General features: G+C 55.7%; 1 protein-coding gene across 1 annotated transcript in view; it reads left to right on the top strand.

Moving 5' to 3' along the window:
* Positions 1-18,032, top strand: part of LOC140406486 (vigilin-like) — a 19,149-nt gene extending 1,117 nt beyond the window's left edge. Inside the window, exons 2-6 of the mRNA XM_072494511.1 lie at positions 69-212; positions 4,337-4,516; positions 11,245-11,361; positions 15,625-15,756; positions 17,778-18,032. Of these exons, the coding sequence (XP_072350612.1) occupies positions 93-212; positions 4,337-4,516; positions 11,245-11,361; positions 15,625-15,756; positions 17,778-17,870 (642 nt within the window). The 5' untranslated portion in view covers positions 69-92 and the 3' untranslated portion in view covers positions 17,871-18,032. The remainder of the gene's footprint in view (positions 1-68; positions 213-4,336; positions 4,517-11,244; positions 11,362-15,624; positions 15,757-17,777) is intronic.
* The last annotated feature ends 354 nt before the right edge of the window (positions 18,033-18,386 follow it).

Below are 18,386 nucleotides of genomic sequence, written 5' to 3'. Positions count from 1 at the left end.
TTAGGACCAGAGAATGCTTGAACCCATTCCCGAATGCCAGTTCAGTAATGGTGTGACATCTCCTCCAGGCATTACGGGGCTTCAAGCTGACCATGTCGGTCGATCCTAAGTACCATCCAAAGATTATCGGACGGAAAGGAGCTGTCATATCACAGATTCGGAAGGACCACGATGTTAATATTCAGTTCCCTGATAAAGGGGATGAAAATCAGGTAATCCACACCGGTACTGGTAACGCTCCCACTTGCTGTCCACGCATCCTATTACCATCCAAGACCTGTGGCTCGAGACGGGACAGAAACCCCAATATTTAATTCAATTTATAAGTCAGTGAGGAAAAGGTTCCTCGCTCCAGGAGTGATCTCGTCTAAAGACGTCTTTAGTGACATTTAAGGGGCATCTTGACAAATACATGAATAGGATGGGAATAGAGGGATACGGACCCAGGAAGTGTAGAAGATTGTAGTTTAGTCGGGCAGCATGGTCGGCACGGGCTTGGAGGGCCTGTTCCTGTGCTGTACATTTCTTTGTTCTTTGTTCCACTTTGAACAAGAGCGATCTTTTGAGGCAGCTTTAAAGAGATCAGACCCCCGTCAGAGCAATGCAGGATCTCCAGCTGAAGTCTTCAGGAACTGCCTTCACAGCTCGACCTCCTGCTCCCAACTAACTCTGAACTCTTTGGAAAGAAACTGCTAGTCTGTCTACGGGCAGATCTCCAACTGGAGTGCACCGAGAGGAGATGCCTGACGTCTGCTCGCGACCCAATCTAAAGCCGAAACGTAAGCCTACTTGTGACATTAAAGAGTATTATTATTAATTATTCAGAGAATTTACAGTGCGGAAGGCCATTCGGCCCATCGAGTCAGCCCCGGCTCTTGGAAAGAGAACCCTACTTAAGCCCACCCCTCCACCCTATCTCCGTAACCCAAGCTAACCTTTTTTTTTTGGACACTAAGGGCAACTTATCACGGCCAATCCACCCTAACCCGCGCGTCTTTGGACTGTGGGAGGAAACCGGAGCCCCCGGAGGAAACCCACGCAGACACGGGGAGGACGTGCAGACTCCGCACGGACAGTGACCCAGCGGGGAATCGAACCTGGGACCCTGGAGCTGTGAAGCCGCAGTGCCGCCCCCTTATTAAAAAACATTTTTAAAAAGGACTCACACGGAGGGCAGACCAGGCAAGGACGGCAGATTTCCTTCCCTAAAGGACATTGATGAAGCAGAGGGGTTTTTGCGACAATTGATAATGGTCCCATGTCGGGAATCGAACCCGGGTTCCCGGAGCATTACCTGGATCTCTGGATTACCGGGCCAGTGACAGTACCACAGCCCCACCGTCTCCCCGTGGAAATCTATTTCTCAGCACGCCAAATGCCATGCTGTGGCTTCTCGCCGCGTGACGCAGTTGCTGGCAAAAGTGGGTTGAGAGCTGAGATAGTTCTGTTGTTTGAGTGGGAATAAAGATAGCAGTTAAGGGTTACTCTCGACTCACGGTCCTCCGGGTTGAAGTCCCCGCCCCAGAGACTCGATGGCAGAAATCCAGGCCGAGCGCCCCGTTGCAGCACTGAGTGGGGTGCCGCACTGTCGGAGGAGCCTTTCCTTCGCACGAGGCTCCAAATTTCTGCTCGGGCAATTAGGGCGGGCAACAAATGCTGGCCTTGCCGGTGACGGCCGCGTCTCGTGAAAGAATACAAAAGATTGTCCCGCTTTTAGACGACGGAGACTAACTCTTCAAGACCCGTGTCAGCCCACTGGGCACACTCGCATTGCCGACTTGAGGGTTTCGTATGGAATGTGTACTTAAAACGTTACATCTGTAGCGTGACAAAAGCCAAGGCTTTAGCGGCGGCTTGTGACGAATATCGGGAATTCAGAGAAATTATGCGTATTTGGTGCAGTGAGGGTTAAAGGTTATTGTGTGGCTGACTGCTACAGTCACGTTTTTTTTTTAAATCCTGGTTTGCAAGGCAGCTAGGCTTTTTGGGAGCCAGAGGTGCAATTAAAGCATCGTAAAAGGTTGGCCTAATGGATTTCTGTTTGGATTAAGGGTTCCCTGGGGAGTAGATAGATGGAGACACTGGGGGGGTTCTCCGCTCCCGCGCCGGTTGGGAGAATCGCCTGGGCCGCCAAATTTTCCCGCGACGCCGGTCCGACGCCCTCCCGCAATTCACGGAAGCGGCCAGATCGGCACAATTGCGTTTTGCGCGGCGCGGTCCAGTGAATCGCCCGAGTCAGCCAAAATGGCGATTCACCGGTACCCCCGCGATTCTCCGGCACAGGTGGGCCGAGCGGCCTGCCCAAAACGGCGGGTTCCCCCGGCGCCGTCCACACCTGGTCACTGCCAGCAGGAACAGTGCGGGAACGCTGGGGGGGGGCGGCCTGTGGGGGGGGGGGGCCAGGGGGGATCCTGCACCGGGAGGGGCCTCAAATGGGGTCTGGCCCGCGATCTTCGGGCCGGCCTCTCTGAAGGAGGACCTCCTTTCTTCCGCAGCCCCGCAAGATCTGTCCGCCATCTTCTTGCGGGGCGGACTCGGAGAGGACGGAACCACGCATGTGCGGGTGACGCCAGTTATGCGGTGGGTAACTGGCGTCACCCGCACATGCGTGGTTCCGTCCTCTCCGAGTCCGCCCCGCAAGAAGATGGCGGACAGATCTTGCGGGGCTGCGGAAGAAAGGAGGTCCTCCTTCAGAGAGGCCGGCCCGAAGATCGCGGGGCCGCCTGGTGCGCGTAAATGACGCGGCGCCGCTCCTAGCCCATTATCGGGCCCTGAATTGGTTGGCATCAGGGCCGTTGCGCGCCGTCGTGAACCTCGACGGCGCGAACACTCTGCCTCCATTTCGGAGAATCCCGCCCACTGTGTTTCAGCTTGGTACGATGATGTCATTAATGGGAGGGGCCAAGGGCTGAGGCAATCAGATGCCGAAGTTTCAGTTTCGGCTTTAGATTGGGTCGCGAGCAGGCGTCAAGCATCTCCTTGGATGATAATGGCATAGTGTAGGTTGGATGGCTTTTGTTTCGGTGCAACATCGTGGGCCGAAGGGCCTGTACTGCGCTGTATTGTTCTATGTTCTATGTTCCTCTCGGTGCACTTCAGTTGGAGATCTGCCCGTAGACAGACTAGTAGTTTCTTTCCAAAGAGTTCAGAGTTAGTTGGGAGCTGGAGGTCGAGCTGTGAAGGCAGTTCCTGAAGACTTCAGCTGGAGATCCTGCATTGTTCTGACGGGGGTCTGGTCTCTTTAAAGCTGCCTCAAAAGATCGCTCTTGTTCAAAGTGGAGTTTCAAGACGTCTCTGTACAACATGTATACCCGGGTCTGCTAACTGTATTTAAAAGTGGATTGAGAGCTGAGATGGTTCTGTTGTTTGAGTGGGAATAAAGATAGCAGTTAAGGGTGATTGTGTCGATTAGCATTGTTTAAAGCTATTTTCTTCTGTGATGTTGAAGATATTTTGGGCAGCACGGTGGCACAGTGGGTTAGCCCTGCTACCTCACGGCGCCGAGGTCCCAGGTTTGATTCTGACCGTGGGCGACTGTCCGTGCGGAGTCTGCACGTTCTCCCCCCGTGTCTGCGTGGGTTTCCTCCGCGTGCTCTGGTTTCCTCCCACAGTCCAAAGATGTGCTGTTAGGTGGGGTTACAGGGATACGGCGGGGAGGGAGGCCTGGGTCGGGCGCTCTTCCAGAGGGTCGGTGCAGACTCAATGGGCCGAATGGCCTCCTTCTGCACTGTAGGGATTCTACAATTCTATGAATGTGAAGGTAAAAAAAACCATCTTGCATTTGAATTGCATTCTTAACCCAGTGATGCACAATCAATGACCACTAAAGCGAGGTTGTAGTCCAACTGAAGGCTTTAATAAGCTAGATGTTTCCCCCAGCAGCTCAGGTACAGAATGAAGGCTGCTGGGGCAGCACGGGCTCTTATACCCCGCCTAGCAGGGCGGAGCTACCATACATCCTAACCAATAGAAAGCATACAGTTTCCACCAATGGTGCTCCAGCCTATCAGGTACCGTAATACCTCTAATAATACATCCAAAGGATTATCACAGGACAGCATTATCAGACAAACGTTGACATCAAACGGAGAGATCTCTGAGGGTTGTGGGGCTGGAGGAGATGACAGAGACGGAGAGGGGCAGGGGAGGGGGTTGTGGTGGCGAGGTCATGGAGGGAGGGGGGGTTTGAAAGCAAGGCGAAGAATTCTGAGTTTGCTGGGCTGGCAGTCGGTGTTTGGTCAGTGAGTGCGGCCGGTGAGGCGGACTTTACAGCAATGTCGTTACCCTTGCCTGACCCCTGGGTCTTTGTTTGCCCCCCCCCCCCCACCCCTTGCAGGATATGATCACCATCACAGGCTACGAAAGGAATGCTGAATCTGCCAAGGCTGCCGTCATGAAGATCGTTGCCGACCTGGAGGAGATGGTCAGCGAGGACATCACTCTGGACCACCGGGTTCACGCCCGAATCATCGGGGGACGGGGGAAGGCCATCCGCAAGATCATGGAGGAGTTCAAGGTGAAGGCGCCACTTGGTAGCACGGGGAGGATTATCTGGAGCTAAATTGGTCGGTGGTTCAAGCTTGGTGCTCAGTAGATAGCTTTCCCTTTCTCGCTCGCTTCCTCGTTCTCTCTGTCTCTGTTGCTCTCCCCCTCTCTTGCTCGCTCACCCTTTCTCGTTTGCTCCCTCACGCTCTCTTTTCAGCGCTCTCTCTCTCGCTCGCTCCCCCACACTCCTCGCGCTCTCTCTCGTTCTCTCTCACGCTTTCCCTCGCTCCCTCTCACTCTCTTACAGCCCCACGCACTCTCCCTCTCTCATGCTCTCTCTGTGGCTCATTCTTGCGTGCTCGCCTTCTCTCACACTCTTGGTCTCGTGCTCTCTCATTCTTGCACTCTATTGTCCTCTCGCTCTCGCACTTTCCTTCTCGCACGCTCTCTGTGTCTTGTTCCTTCCCCTGCACTCGTTCCCGTGCTCCCTCTCTCTCTCTCACTTGCTCTTTCACACTCTCCCTTTCGCGTTCTTTTTCCCTCACTCTCTCTTCCATGTTCTCTCACTCTCTCTTGTGCTCTCTCTTGCTCTCATGCTCTCTCACTCTCGTGCTCTCACACTCTCGTGCTCTCACACTCTCGTGCTCTCACACTCTCGTGCTCTCACACTCTCGTGCTCTCACACTCTTGTGCTCTCACACTCTCGTGCTCTCACACTCTTGTGCTCTCACACTCTCGTGCTCTCTCTCTCACGCTCTCGTCTCATGCTCTCACACTCTCGTGCTCTCACGCTCTCGTGCTCTCTCACACTCATGCTCACTCTCACGCTCTCGTGCTCTCTCTCACACTCGTGCTCTCTCTCACACTTTTGTGTCTCACTCACATTCATACTCTCTCACACTCTCGTCCTCTCTCTCACACTTTCTCACACCCTCGTGCTCTCTCTCACACTCTCTCCCAGACTCTCTCTCACACTCTCGTGCTCTCACGCTCTCGTGCTCTCTCTCACACTCGTGCTCTCTCTCACACTTTTGTGTCTCACTCACACTCATACTCTCTCACACTCTCGTCCTCTCTCTCACACTTTCTCACACCCTCGTGCTCTCTCACGCGCACTCGTGCTCTCTCACACGCTCTCGTGCTCTCTCACGCTCTCGTGCTCTCTCTCACACTCGTGCTCTCTCTCACACTTTTGTGTCTCACTCACACTCATACTCTCTCACACTCTCACCCTCTCGTGCTCTCTCACGCTCCCATGCTCTCTCATGTTCTCGTGCTCTCTCACACGCTCTCGTGCTCTCTCACTCTCTCGTGCTCTCTCACTCTCTCGTGCTCTCACACGCTCTCGTGCTCTCTCACTCTCTCGTGCTCTCTCACACGCTCTCGTGCTCTCTCACTCTCTCGTGCTCTCTCACTCTCCCGTGCTCTCTCACGCGCACTCGTGCTCTCTCACACGCTCTCGTGCTCTCTCACGCTCCCATGCTCTCTCATGTTCTCGTGCTCTCTCACACACTCTCGTGCTCTCTCACTCTCTCGTGCTCTCTCACGCTCTCGTGCTCTCTCACTCTCTCGTGCTCTCTCACTCTCCCGTGCTCTCTCACGCGCACTCGTGCTCTCTCACTCTCCCGTGCTCTCTCACACGCTCTCGTGCTCTCTCACGCTCCCATGCTCTCTCATGTTCTCGTGCTCTCTCACACGCTCTCGTGCTCTCTCACTCTCTCGTGCTCTCTCACACGCTCTCGTGCTCTCTCACTCTCTCGTGCTCTCTCACTCTCCCGTGCTCTCTCACACTCTCTCGTGCTCTCTCACTCTCTCGTGCTCTCTCACTCTCTCGTGCTCTCTCACTCTCTCGTGCTCTCTCACTCTCTCGTGCTCTCTCACACGCTCTCGTGCTCTCTCACTCTCTCGTGCTCTCTCACTCTCTCGTGCTCTCTCACTCTCTCGTGCTCTCTCACTCGTGCTCTCTCACTCTCTCGTGCTCTCTCACTCTCTCGTGCTCTCTCACTATCTCGTGCTCTCTCACACGCTCTCGTGCTCTCTCACTCTCTCGTGCTCTCTCACTCTCTCGTGCTCTCTCACTCTCTCGTGCTCTCTCACTCTCTCGTGCTCTCTCACTCTCTCGTGCTCTCTCACTCTCTCGTGCTCTCTCACTCTCTCGTGCTCTCTCACTCTCTCGTGCTCTCTCACTCTCTCGTGCTCTCTCACTCTCTCGTGCTCTCTCACACGCTCTCGTGCTCTCTCACTCTCTCGTGCTCTCTCACTCTCTCGTGCTCTCTCACTCTCTCGTGCTCTCTCACACGCTCTCGTGCTCTCTCACTCTCTCGTGCTCTCTCACTCTCCCGTGCTCTCTCACTCTCTCGTGCTCTCTCACTCTCTCGTGCTCTCTCACTCTCTCGTGCTCTCTCACTCTCTCGTGCTCTCTCACTCTCTCGTGCTCTCTCACACGCTCTCGTGCTCTCTCACTCTCTCGTGCTCTCTCACTCTCTCGTGCTCTCTCACTCTCTCGTGCTCTCTCACTCTCTCGTGCTCTCTCACTCTCGTGCTCTCTCACTCTCCCGTGCTCTCACTCTCTCGTGCTCTCTCGTGCTCTCTCACTCTCTCGTGCTCTCTCACTCTCTCGTGCTCTCTCACTCTCTCGTGCTCTCTCACTCTCTCACTCTCTCGTGCTCTCTCACTCTCCCGTGCTCTCTCACTCTCTCGTGCTCTCTCACTCTCTCGTGCTCTCTCACTCTCTCGTGCTCTCTCACTCTCTCGTGCTCTCTCACACGCTCTCGTGCTCTCTCACTCTCTCGTGCTCTCTCACTCTCTCGTGCTCTCTCACTCTCTCGTGCTCTCTCACTCTCTCGTGCTCTCTCACTCTCTCGTGCTCTCTCACTCTCTCGTGCTCTCTCACTCTCTCGTGCTCTCTCACTCTCTCGTGCTCTCTCACACGCTCTCGTGCTCTCTCACTCTCTCGTGCTCTCTCACACTCTCTTGTGCTCTCTCACTCTCTCGTGCTCTCTCACACGCTCTCGTGCTCTCTCACTCTTTCGTGCTCTCACACTCTCTCGTGCTCTCTCACTCTCTCGTGCTCTCTCACTCTTTCGTGCTCTCACACTCTCTCGTGCTCTCTCACACGCTCTCGTGCTCTCTCACTCTCCCGTGCTCTCTCACTCTCTCGTGCTCTCTCTCACGCTCTCGTGCTCTCTCACTCTCTCGTGCTCTCTCACTCTCTCGTGCTCTCTCACTCTTTCGTGCTCTCACACTCTCTCGTGCTCTCTCACTCTCTCGTGCTCTCTCACTCTCTCGTGCTCTCTCACACTCTCTCGTGCTCTCTCACTCTCTCGTGCTCTCTCACTCTCTCGTGCTCTCTCACTCTCTCGTGCTCTCTCACACTCTCGTGCTCTCTCACTCTCTCGTGCTCTCTCACACTCTCTCGTGCTCTCTCACTCTCTCGTGCTCTCTCACTCTCTCGTGCTCTCTCACACTCTCTCGTGCTCTCTCACTCTCTCGTGCTCTCTCACTCTCTCGTGCTCTCTCACACTCTCTCGTGCTCTCTCACTCTCTCGTGCTCTCTCACACTCTCTCGTGCTCTCTCACTCTCTCGTGCTCTCTCACTCTCCCGTGCTCTCTCACACGCTCTCGTGCTCTCTCACTCTCCCGTGCTCTCTCACTCTCCCGTGCTCTCTCACTCTCTCGTGCTCTCTCACTCTCTCGTGCTCTCTCACTCTCCCGTGCTCTCTCACTCTCTCGTGCTCTCACACCCTCTCGTGCTCTCTCACACGCTCTCGTGCTCTCTCACTCTCTCGTGCTCTCTCACTCTCTCGTGCTCTCACACTCTCTCGTGCTCTCTCACACGCTCTCGTGCTCTCTCACTCTCTCGTGCTCTCTCACTCTTTCGTGCTCTCTCACTCTCTCGTGCTCTCTCACTCTCCCGTGCTCTCTCACTCTCTCGTGCTCTCACACTCTCTCGTGCTCTCTCACTCTCTCGTGCTCTCTCACTCTCTCGTGCTCTCTCACTCTCTCGTGCTCTCTCACTCTCTCGTGCTCTCACACGCTCTCGTGCTCTCTCACACGCTCTCGTGCTCTCTCACTCTCCCGTGCTCTCTCACACGCTCTCGTGCTCTCTCACACGCTCTCGTGCTCTCTCACTCTCTCGTGCTCTCTCGTGCTCTCTCACACGCTCTCGTGCTCTCTCACTCTCTCGTGCTCTCTCACACGCTCTCGTGCTCTCTCACTCTCCCGTGCTCTCTCACACGCTCTCGTGCTCTCTCACACGCTCTCGTGCTCTCTCACTCTCCCGTGCTCTCTCACACGCTCTCGTGCTCTCTCACACGCTCTCGTGCTCTCTCACTCTCCCGTGCTCTCTCACACGCTCTCGTGCTCTCTCACTCTCTCGTGCTCTCTCACTCTCTCGTGCTCTCTCACTCTCTCGTGCTCTCTCACACGCTCTCGTGCTCTCTCACTCTCTCGTGCTCTCTCACTCTCCCGTGCTCTCTCACTCTCTCGTGCTCTCTCACTCTCTCGTGCTCTCTCACTCTCGTGCTCTCTCACTCTCCCGTGCTCTCACTCTCTCGTGCTCTCTCGTGCTCTCTCACTCTCTCGTGCTCTCTCACTCTCTCGTGCTCTCTCACTCTCTCACTCTCTCGTGCTCTCTCACTCTCCCGTGCTCTCTCACTCTCTCGTGCTCTCTCACTCTCTCGTGCTCTCTCACTCTCTCGTGCTCTCTCACTCTCTCGTGCTCTCTCACACGCTCTCGTGCTCTCTCACTCTCTCGTGCTCTCTCACTCTCTCGTGCTCTCTCACTCTCTCGTGCTCTCTCACTCTCTCGTGCTCTCTCACTCTCTCGTGCTCTCTCACTCTCTCGTGCTCTCTCACTCTCTCGTGCTCTCTCACTCTCTCGTGCTCTCTCACACGCTCTCGTGCTCTCTCACTCTCTCGTGCTCTCTCACACTCTCTTGTGCTCTCTCACTCTCTCGTGCTCTCTCACACGCTCTCGTGCTCTCTCACTCTTTCGTGCTCTCACACTCTCTCGTGCTCTCTCACTCTCTCGTGCTCTCTCACTCTTTCGTGCTCTCACACTCTCTCGTGCTCTCTCACACGCTCTCGTGCTCTCTCACTCTCCCGTGCTCTCTCACTCTCTCGTGCTCTCTCTCACGCTCTCGTGCTCTCTCACTCTCTCGTGCTCTCTCACTCTCTCGTGCTCTCTCACTCTTTCGTGCTCTCACACTCTCTCGTGCTCTCTCACTCTCTCGTGCTCTCTCACTCTCTCGTGCTCTCTCACACTCTCTCGTGCTCTCTCACTCTCTCGTGCTCTCTCACTCTCTCGTGCTCTCTCACTCTCTCGTGCTCTCTCACACTCTCGTGCTCTCTCACTCTCTCGTGCTCTCTCACACTCTCTCGTGCTCTCTCACTCTCTCGTGCTCTCTCACTCTCTCGTGCTCTCTCACACTCTCTCGTGCTCTCTCACTCTCTCGTGCTCTCTCACTCTCTCGTGCTCTCTCACACTCTCTCGTGCTCTCTCACTCTCTCGTGCTCTCTCACACTCTCTCGTGCTCTCTCACTCTCTCGTGCTCTCTCACTCTCCCGTGCTCTCTCACACGCTCTCGTGCTCTCTCACTCTCCCGTGCTCTCTCACTCTCCCGTGCTCTCTCACTCTCTCGTGCTCTCTCACTCTCTCGTGCTCTCTCACTCTCCCGTGCTCTCTCACTCTCTCGTGCTCTCACACTCTCTCGTGCTCTCTCACACGCTCTCGTGCTCTCTCACTCTCTCGTGCTCTCTCACTCTCTCGTGCTCTCACACTCTCTCGTGCTCTCTCACACGCTCTCGTGCTCTCTCACTCTCTCGTGCTCTCTCACTCTTTCGTGCTCTCTCACTCTCTCGTGCTCTCTCACTCTCCCGTGCTCTCTCACTCTCTCGTGCTCTCACACTCTCTCGTGCTCTCTCACTCTCTCGTGCTCTCTCACTCTCTCGTGCTCTCTCACTCTCTCGTGCTCTCTCACTCTCTCGTGCTCTCACACGCTCTCGTGCTCTCTCACACGCTCTCGTGCTCTCTCACTCTCCCGTGCTCTCTCACACGCTCTCGTGCTCTCTCACACGCTCTCGTGCTCTCTCACTCTCTCGTGCTCTCTCACTCTCTCGTGCTCTCTCACACGCTCTCGTGCTCTCTCACTCTCTCGTGCTCTCTCACACGCTCTCGTGCTCTCTCACTCTCCCGTGCTCTCTCACACGCTCTCGTGCTCTCTCACACGCTCTCGTGCTCTCTCACTCTCCCGTGCTCTCTCACACGCTCTCGTGCTCTCTCACACGCTCTCGTGCTCTCTCACACGCTCTCGTGCTCTCTCACTCTCCCGTGCTCTCTCACACGCTCTCGTGCTCTCTCACACTCTCTCGTGCTCTCTCACTCTCGTGCTCTCTCACTCTCCCGTGCGCTCTCACACGCTCTCGTGCTCTCTCACACTCTCTCGTGCTCTCTCACACGCTCTCGTGCTCTCTCACACGCTCTCGTGCTCTCTGACACGCTCTCGTGCTCTCTCACTCTCTCGTGCTCTCTCACACGCTCTCGTGCTCTCTCACACGCTCTCGTGCTCTCTCACACGCTCTCGTGCTCTCTCACACGCTCTCGTGCTCTCTCACACGCTCTCGTGCTCTCTCACACGCTCTCGTGCTCTCTCACACGCTCTCGTGCTCTCTCACACTCTCTGAGCCCCAGTTTGGAGCCTGAAGTGCAGACAGCTCATTCCTGACTAACGTGCGCTTCCACTTATCGTCCTGTGGCAGGTCGACATCCGGTTCCCACCGCCCGGCTCTGACGACCCAAACCGCGTCACGGTGACCGGGCTCCCCGAGCACGTTGACAACGCCATCGACCATCTCCTCAACCTGGAGGAAGAATACGTAAGTCCTCCTCGCGCCGCTGCTGCTCCAACCTCTGCAGAGATTTGGACATGAAATGAAACGCTAAGGCCCGGGGAGGGGAGAAGGGTAACACCGGGAGAAAGTGAGGACAGGAGAGTGTGTCTGTGCGTGTCTAGTGGAAATAGAGGTTATGTCACCAGACTAGCAATCCAGAGGCTGAGACTAATAGGAACAGGAGGAGGCCATTCGGCCCCTCCCCCATCCAAAACAATCACGGCTGATTGGTCACTTCAATGTCTTTTACACCCACTGGCCCCATAACCCTTTACAGCATTGTCAATCTGAAATCTCTGCGTTAAACACACTCACCGACTGAGCTCCCTGTGGGATCGAGAATTCCAAAGATTCCCAACTCTCCGGGGAAAGAAATTTCTCCTCATCTCGGTCCCAAGTGGCCTCCCTCTTATTTTGAATTGTGCCGCCTGGTTCTAGACTCCCCGACCAGGGGAAACATCTTAACCGTATCCACCCCGTTTAATCCCTCCAAGTATTTTGGAGGTATCAATGAAACCACCTCCCGTTCTTCGAAACTCGAGAGAGGATACAGGCCCAGTTTACCCCAATCTCTCTTCATAGGACAATCCCGCCATCCCCGGAACACGTTCGGTGAACCTTCGCTGCGCCTCTTCTGTAGCAATAATATCCTTTCTCAGGTAAGGGGACCAAAACTGCTCACCGTACTCCAGGTGCGGCCTAGCCCAGCTTGCGGCCTAGCCCAGCTTGCGGCCTAGCCAAGCTTGCCGCCTAGCCAAGCTTCCGGCCTTGCCCAGCTTGCGGCCTAGCCCAGCTTGCGGCCTAGCCCAGCTTGCGGCCTAGCCAAGCTTGCGGCCTAGCCCAGCTTGCGGCCTAGCCCAGCTTGCGGCCTAGTCAAGCTTGCGGCCTAGCCAAGCTTGCGGCCTAGCTAAGCTTGCGGCCTAGCCAAGCTCGGATACAATTGAAGCAAGGCCTCACTATGTTCTGGACTCAAATCCTCCTTGCGATTAAAGGCTAACACTCCATTAGCCTTCCTCACAGCTTGCTGCACCTGTATGCTAGCCCTCAGTGACTTGTGGACAAAGGACACCCAGGTCCCTTTGTAGATCGACAGTTTCTAATCTCTTACCCTTCAGTTAATACTCTGCCCGTCTGTCCATCCCACCAGAGTGGATTATCTCACATCTTTCCACATTATACTCCATCTTGCCCCTCCCATTAAACTCTGTCCAAATCCTCCTGTAGCTGCTATTGATCCGGAGACGCAGGTTCTAATCCCGCCATGGGTGCGGCCGAAATTTAAACTGGATTCGTTAAATGGAACTGGAATTTTAAAAAGCCATTAGCAGTTATTGCGACCAGGCAATTGCCGTGAAAATGTAACTGGCTGGCTTACTGTATGGAGGGAAATCTGCTGTCCTTACCCAGGTCCGGCCTCCAGCCACCCCACACACACACACACACACAGCAATGTGGTCGATTCTTAACTCTTCACCCTTTTGCAATGGCCCAGCGAGATAGGGACGCCGACCTTCTGCATAAGGCGACACACATACGCGGGCGTCAATGCGGTTCGGGATCTCTGGCCCATTCCTCAGTCGTCGTCCCCCCCCCCCCCCGCCCCCGCTGAAAACAGCATTTCCTTGTGCGATTTGACAGAAAATGGGCGGAAATGGCGGACAGATGTTTCCGGAAGCTCCCCACTCCCATTCCCGTTTTCTCCGCTCCATAAACGTCAGGACGGTCGGCAATAAATCCAATCGGGGAAATTCAGGAGAAACCCCTTTATCCAGGAAGCGGCGACGATATTGGGACTCACTGAGGTGAAGAGTGTCGATATATAGAAGCGGGGGGGGGGGGGGGGGAAGCTGCACTAACAGGTGGGGAAGGAATGGTTAGGTGGAAACCCCCCGCCCCCCGACAGGAGGAGCCCGTTCAGCCCCTCGAACCTAACCCGCCAATTGGCCGGTGGGTCTGGACATCACCACCCCCCCCCCCCCGCCCAAAGCCAGCGTTACCGCGGCTTACTATTCAGGTTTCTCCCGGCTGGCCTGTGGTGATCCCGCGGAATGGGAAAATCCCGCAAACCGCGGCCCTCGAGCCACGCAAGGCTCTTCAAATATCTCTTTTCCACCCGGATCGCGTTAACTTGGGAAGACACGTTTTTTTTTAAAAAAAAAGACACAGGAAAAATAAGAGCCGGGTTTTTATCGAGCAGCAGAACTAAATTAATTGTGCCTCACCTGACGATTATGTTATTGAAAAACATCACTGCGCTCTGCCTAAACGTGGGCGAGTGGCACGGTTATAGACACAACCTTTGACCCGAGGAATAGGCGAATATGATTGTACCCAATAAAACGGAGGTGATAAGTTGTCCTGACGGCTGTTAGAAAGAAGCTATTTTTTTTAATTGTGAGAACAAAAAGCTGAAAGAAAGATCTTAACTTCACACATCTTAAGATAAAGTTGTTTTTACTGACAAAATCGCAGCGGAAAAAGTTGAACAATGCGATCGTTGCGAATGAGGTCCATTTTATTTTTGATTTACTTTTCCTATTGATTCGAATACATGTCTTTTATTTGTTGTCTTCGCAAGTTGTGCGTTCCGCCGTGACGAATTTGCCAAGTATCCGCTTAGTATGTGCTTTTTATTTTGTCTCAGTCGTTTCTCTATCCCGTCGTTATGCCCAAAGGCTGTTCCAAGTGAAGCCGGTAGCCTGGCCCTGAGGTAGGCCTCGGCTGTTCTGTGTTCTGTCGCCTGGCCTTGGGCCTCTAACCCATAGAATCATCACTACAGTGCAGGAGGAGGCAGTTCGGCCCATCGAGTCTGAACGGGCTCCCGCCCCATCCCCGTAACCCCACCTCACCTGTACATCTCTCGGGCGCTCGGAGGCAATTTAGCCTGGCCAATCCACCCTAACCCGCAGATCTTTGTGACTGTGGGAGGACACCTACGCAGGCACGGGGAGAACGTGCAAACCCCGCACACAAGGCTGGGAACCAAACCCGGGCTCCCTGGCGCTGTGAGGCAGCGATGCCAGCCGCTGTGCTGCCCTGTCGCCCCTTGCATAGCAGCGCAGGGATTAGTGCCAGGAATCGGCCTTCTCCAGCCTTCAACGAGTGCTAATCATGGCCGAGCTCCCCCGTGGGTTTCCTCCGGCTGCTCCGGTTTCCTCCCACAGTCCAAAGATGTGCAGGTTGGGTGGGATGACGGAGATAGGGCGGGGGGGGGCAGTGGGCCTAGGTAGGCCGCTCTTTCAGAGGGCCGGCGCAGAGTCGATGGGCCGATTGGCCTCCTCCTGCACTGTGGGGATTCTATTCTATGACTGAGGTGGCAACGCAACATTCCTGTCTTTACTGCCACCTACCCCTCCTTAACCCTCAACTCCCTCACCCGGTCAACTGTCTAACTGGGCTTGAATAAACCCAGCCACCTCTGGTGGCCGGGAAAGAGAGTCCCACAGAGGACTGACCCTCTGAGAGAGTGAGCGAGAGAAATAAATAGACTCCATCTTGGTGGGAGGGACAGTGGGCGGGATTCTCCGAAACGGAGGCAGGGGTTCAGGGGCCGGTCGCGTAACAAAATAGGGCCGGGGCCTGGAGAGGCTGGCCCGCCGATGGGTGGGCCCCGATCGCGGGCCAGACCCCATCGGAAGCCCCCCCACCCCCGGTGAAGGAGCCCCCCCCCCACAGGCCGCCCCCCGACCCTGCGCGCAGACTTCCCGCCGGCTGCGAGCAGGTGTGAACGGTGCCGGCCGGCCCATCCCGGGCCGGAGAATGGATCTGATTCTTCGCTCCTCGGAGAATCGCGTGCCGGGGTGGCGTGACGCGGTTGTGGCGATTCTCCGGCGGGGCGCGGAGAATCCCGCAAAGTGTTCCTCTTGTTTCTTCCACTGCAATGGTGGCCAGAGAGGAATTAAATCGGAATTAAAATGGACCTAACTCAGAATGATTCCATCTTTTGACTTTGGTCGCTGTGGAGTCAACGTGAAAGCAACATTTAACTTAAGATGTGTGGAATTAAGATGTCTTTTCAGCTGTTAATTCTCATGATAAAAGAAAGCTCATTTTTAAATCATTTATCATCTCAGTTTTATTGGCTACAACGTACTTTGGGGGCGTCCTGGGATTGCAAAAGGCGCTCAGGGAAGGGTTGTGTCTCTCTCTCGTGCCTTCCTCCACTCCCCCCGATCCCTCTTCTCCCTCGGCAACTCTGCCCTCGGCGTCTCTAACCCTGACCTCCTGCCGGGCTCTCCCATTCCGCAGATGATGGCGATCGTGGAGTCGGAGACCATGGCGGCCTACATGAAGCCGCCCTCGCGGGTGGACGAGGAGCCCCGCGGCTCGACTAGAGGCTTCGTCGTGAGGGACGCCCCGTGGAACGCCCCCGGCAACAAGGTGAGCGGCCGGGCCGCAATTGTTTCGGGTGGGAGCGCCCGACCCCCCGCTGGGCGTCAATGCATCACATTGCGCAGTCTTTCGATTGGGATCAAATGGGTCAGGTTGCGAGGCTGCGCTATCAGCTCAGCCGACGGCTCCGTGTGAATGGAATCATCAGGGGTGATCAAATGGAGGTGTCGGAGATGATTAAAGGACAGGTCGATACAGTGGTTAGGAAGGCCTATGGGATACCTGCCTTTATTAGCCGAGGCATAGAATATAAGAACAGGGGGGTTACGATGGAGCTGTATAAAACGCTGGTTAGGCCGCAGCTAGAGTACTGTGTGTCATTCTCGTCGCCACACTATAGGGAGGATGTGGTTGCGCTGGAGAGGGTGCAGGGGAGATTCACCAGGATGCTGCCTGGGCTGGAGCGTCTCAGCTATGGGGAGAGGCTGGTTAGGTCGCAGCTAGAGTACGGTGTGCTGTTCTCGTCGCCACACTATAGGAAGGATGTGGTTGCGCCGGAGAGGGTGCAGAGGAGATTCACCAGGATGCTGCCTGGGCTGGAGCGTCCCAGCTATGGGGAGAGGCTGGTTAGGCCGCAGCTAGAGTACTGTGTGTCATTCTCGTCGCCACACTATAGGGAGGATGTGGCGCTGGAGAGGGTGCAGGGGAGATTCACCAGGATGCTGCCTGGGCTGGAGCGTCTCGGCTATGGGGAGAGGCTGGTAAGGCCGCAGCTAGAGTACTGTGTGCTGTTCTCGTCGCCACACTATAGGGAGGATGTGGTTGCGCCGGAGAGGGTGCAGAGGAGATTCACCAGGATGCTGCCTGGGCTGGAGCGTCTCAGCTATGGGGAGAGGCTGGTTAGGTCGCAGCTAGAGTACGGTGTGCTGTTCTCGTCGCCACACTATAGGAAGGATGTGGTTGCGCCGGAGAGGGTGCAGAGGAGATTCACCAGGATGCTGTCTGGGCTGGAGCGTCCCAGCTATGGGGAGAGGCTGGTTAGGTCGCAGCTAGAGTACTGTGTGCTGTTCTCGTCGCCACACTATAGGGAGGATGTGGTTGCGCCGGAGAGGGTGCAGAGGAGATTCACCAGGATGCTGCCTGGGCTGGAGCGTCTCAGCTATGGGGAGAGGCTGGTTAGGTCGCAGCTAGAGTACAGTGTGCTGTTCTCGTCGCCACACTATAGAGAGGATGTGGCGCTGGAGAGGGTGCAGGCGAGATTCACCAGGATGCTGCCTGGGCTGGAGCGTCTCAGCTATGGGGAGAGGCTGGTTAGGCCGGGGTTGTTTTCCTTGGAGCAGAGAAGGCCGAGGGGGGGCCTGATCGAGGGGGACAGAATTATGAGGGACATTGATAGGGTGGATTGGAAGGAACTTTCCCCCTTAGTAGAGGGTCAATAACCAGGGGGCAGAGATTTACGGTCAGGGGCAGGAGATTTGAGGAAAAACCTTTTCCCCCAGAGGATGCTGGGAATCTCGCTGCCTGAAAGAGTGGGAGAGGCGGGAACCCTCCCAACATTTAAGAAGCATTTAGATGAGCGATTGGAACTCCGCAGCAAACAAGGCGACGCACCAAGTGCTGGACAATGGGGTTAGAATAGATATGGGGGTTGATGGCCAGCCAGCTGAATGGGCCTAGTGCTGTTCCCATGGAAATAGGCTCGAGGGGGTTGAATCGGCCTACTGCTGGTTCCCATGGCGACTGCTTTAAGAAAGGGCCTCCTCTTGTTTCTATATAAATGGGACTGACTGGAATAAACAAGGGGCAACGTGCCCCCGGCTTTCAATAACTTATATATGTCGAGCACCTTAACGTAGCAAGACTCCCCAGAGTGTTTTGAGCGTAACCATTCGGAATGGGAGGAGCGCGGGGGATCTCCTGAGGGTTGTCGGGCTGGAGGAGATGACAGAGGTGGTGGGGCTGGGGGGGCGGGGGGGCGCGAGTGGACGGTCGGGGGGGGGGGGGGGGGGGGGCTGCGGGGTCCTCTCGCACCCCCTGAGCTGAGGTTGTCTCGTGTGGTTTCCCTGCAGGCCCCGGACGTGAGCAGCGCCGAGGAGTTTCCAATGTTTGGAACCGTGGTCGCGCCGAGGCAGGCGTCCGCCTGGGGACCGAGGAAATTCTAAGGCCGCGGCCGTCGGTAACCTTCGAGAAAAGCTTCCTGACCCGTTAGAGAGAGGGAAAAAAAAAGAGGATTTTTTTTTTTTGTGAATCTGTGTTCTTTTTCTGAAGCTTTGACTTGTCACAGTTTTCTATAAAAATTGAGATGTCCAGAGGTATTCGCTGTTCTACCACTGTCCTGTGTACAATCTGTTTCGGGAGAGACGCGACAGAAGCCATACTGTGCGCGGTTGGCACCTTCCCCGACACTCCCACACCGGTCGTTAACTCTCTCTTCCCGCGAGGAACAAGCAGTGACGTCCAGGCACCTCGGGTGACAGAGCGTGACCCTCATCGGTCGGAGCCCTGATTCACCCACCCTGCTTTGACCCCCGCCATGTTTCGAGGTGGGCGCTTGGGGTGGGCTGCTGGGAGCGTCTGCGAATTTAGAAGCTAGTTCCCCCCCCCCTAATCCCCATGAGGCCCTCGTACTCGGTACGACTTTCATTGCTCCCCTCCCCCGGGTGCCCCACTCTTCTGCA

Source organism: Scyliorhinus torazame, unplaced genomic scaffold, assembly GCF_047496885.1.
Source record: "Scyliorhinus torazame isolate Kashiwa2021f unplaced genomic scaffold, sScyTor2.1 scaffold_557, whole genome shotgun sequence".
NCBI classification, from domain to species: Eukaryota; Metazoa; Chordata; class Chondrichthyes; order Carcharhiniformes; family Scyliorhinidae; genus Scyliorhinus; species Scyliorhinus torazame.
Note: the sequence above shows the minus strand (reverse complement) of the source record. Positions and strands in the feature narration are given on the sequence as shown.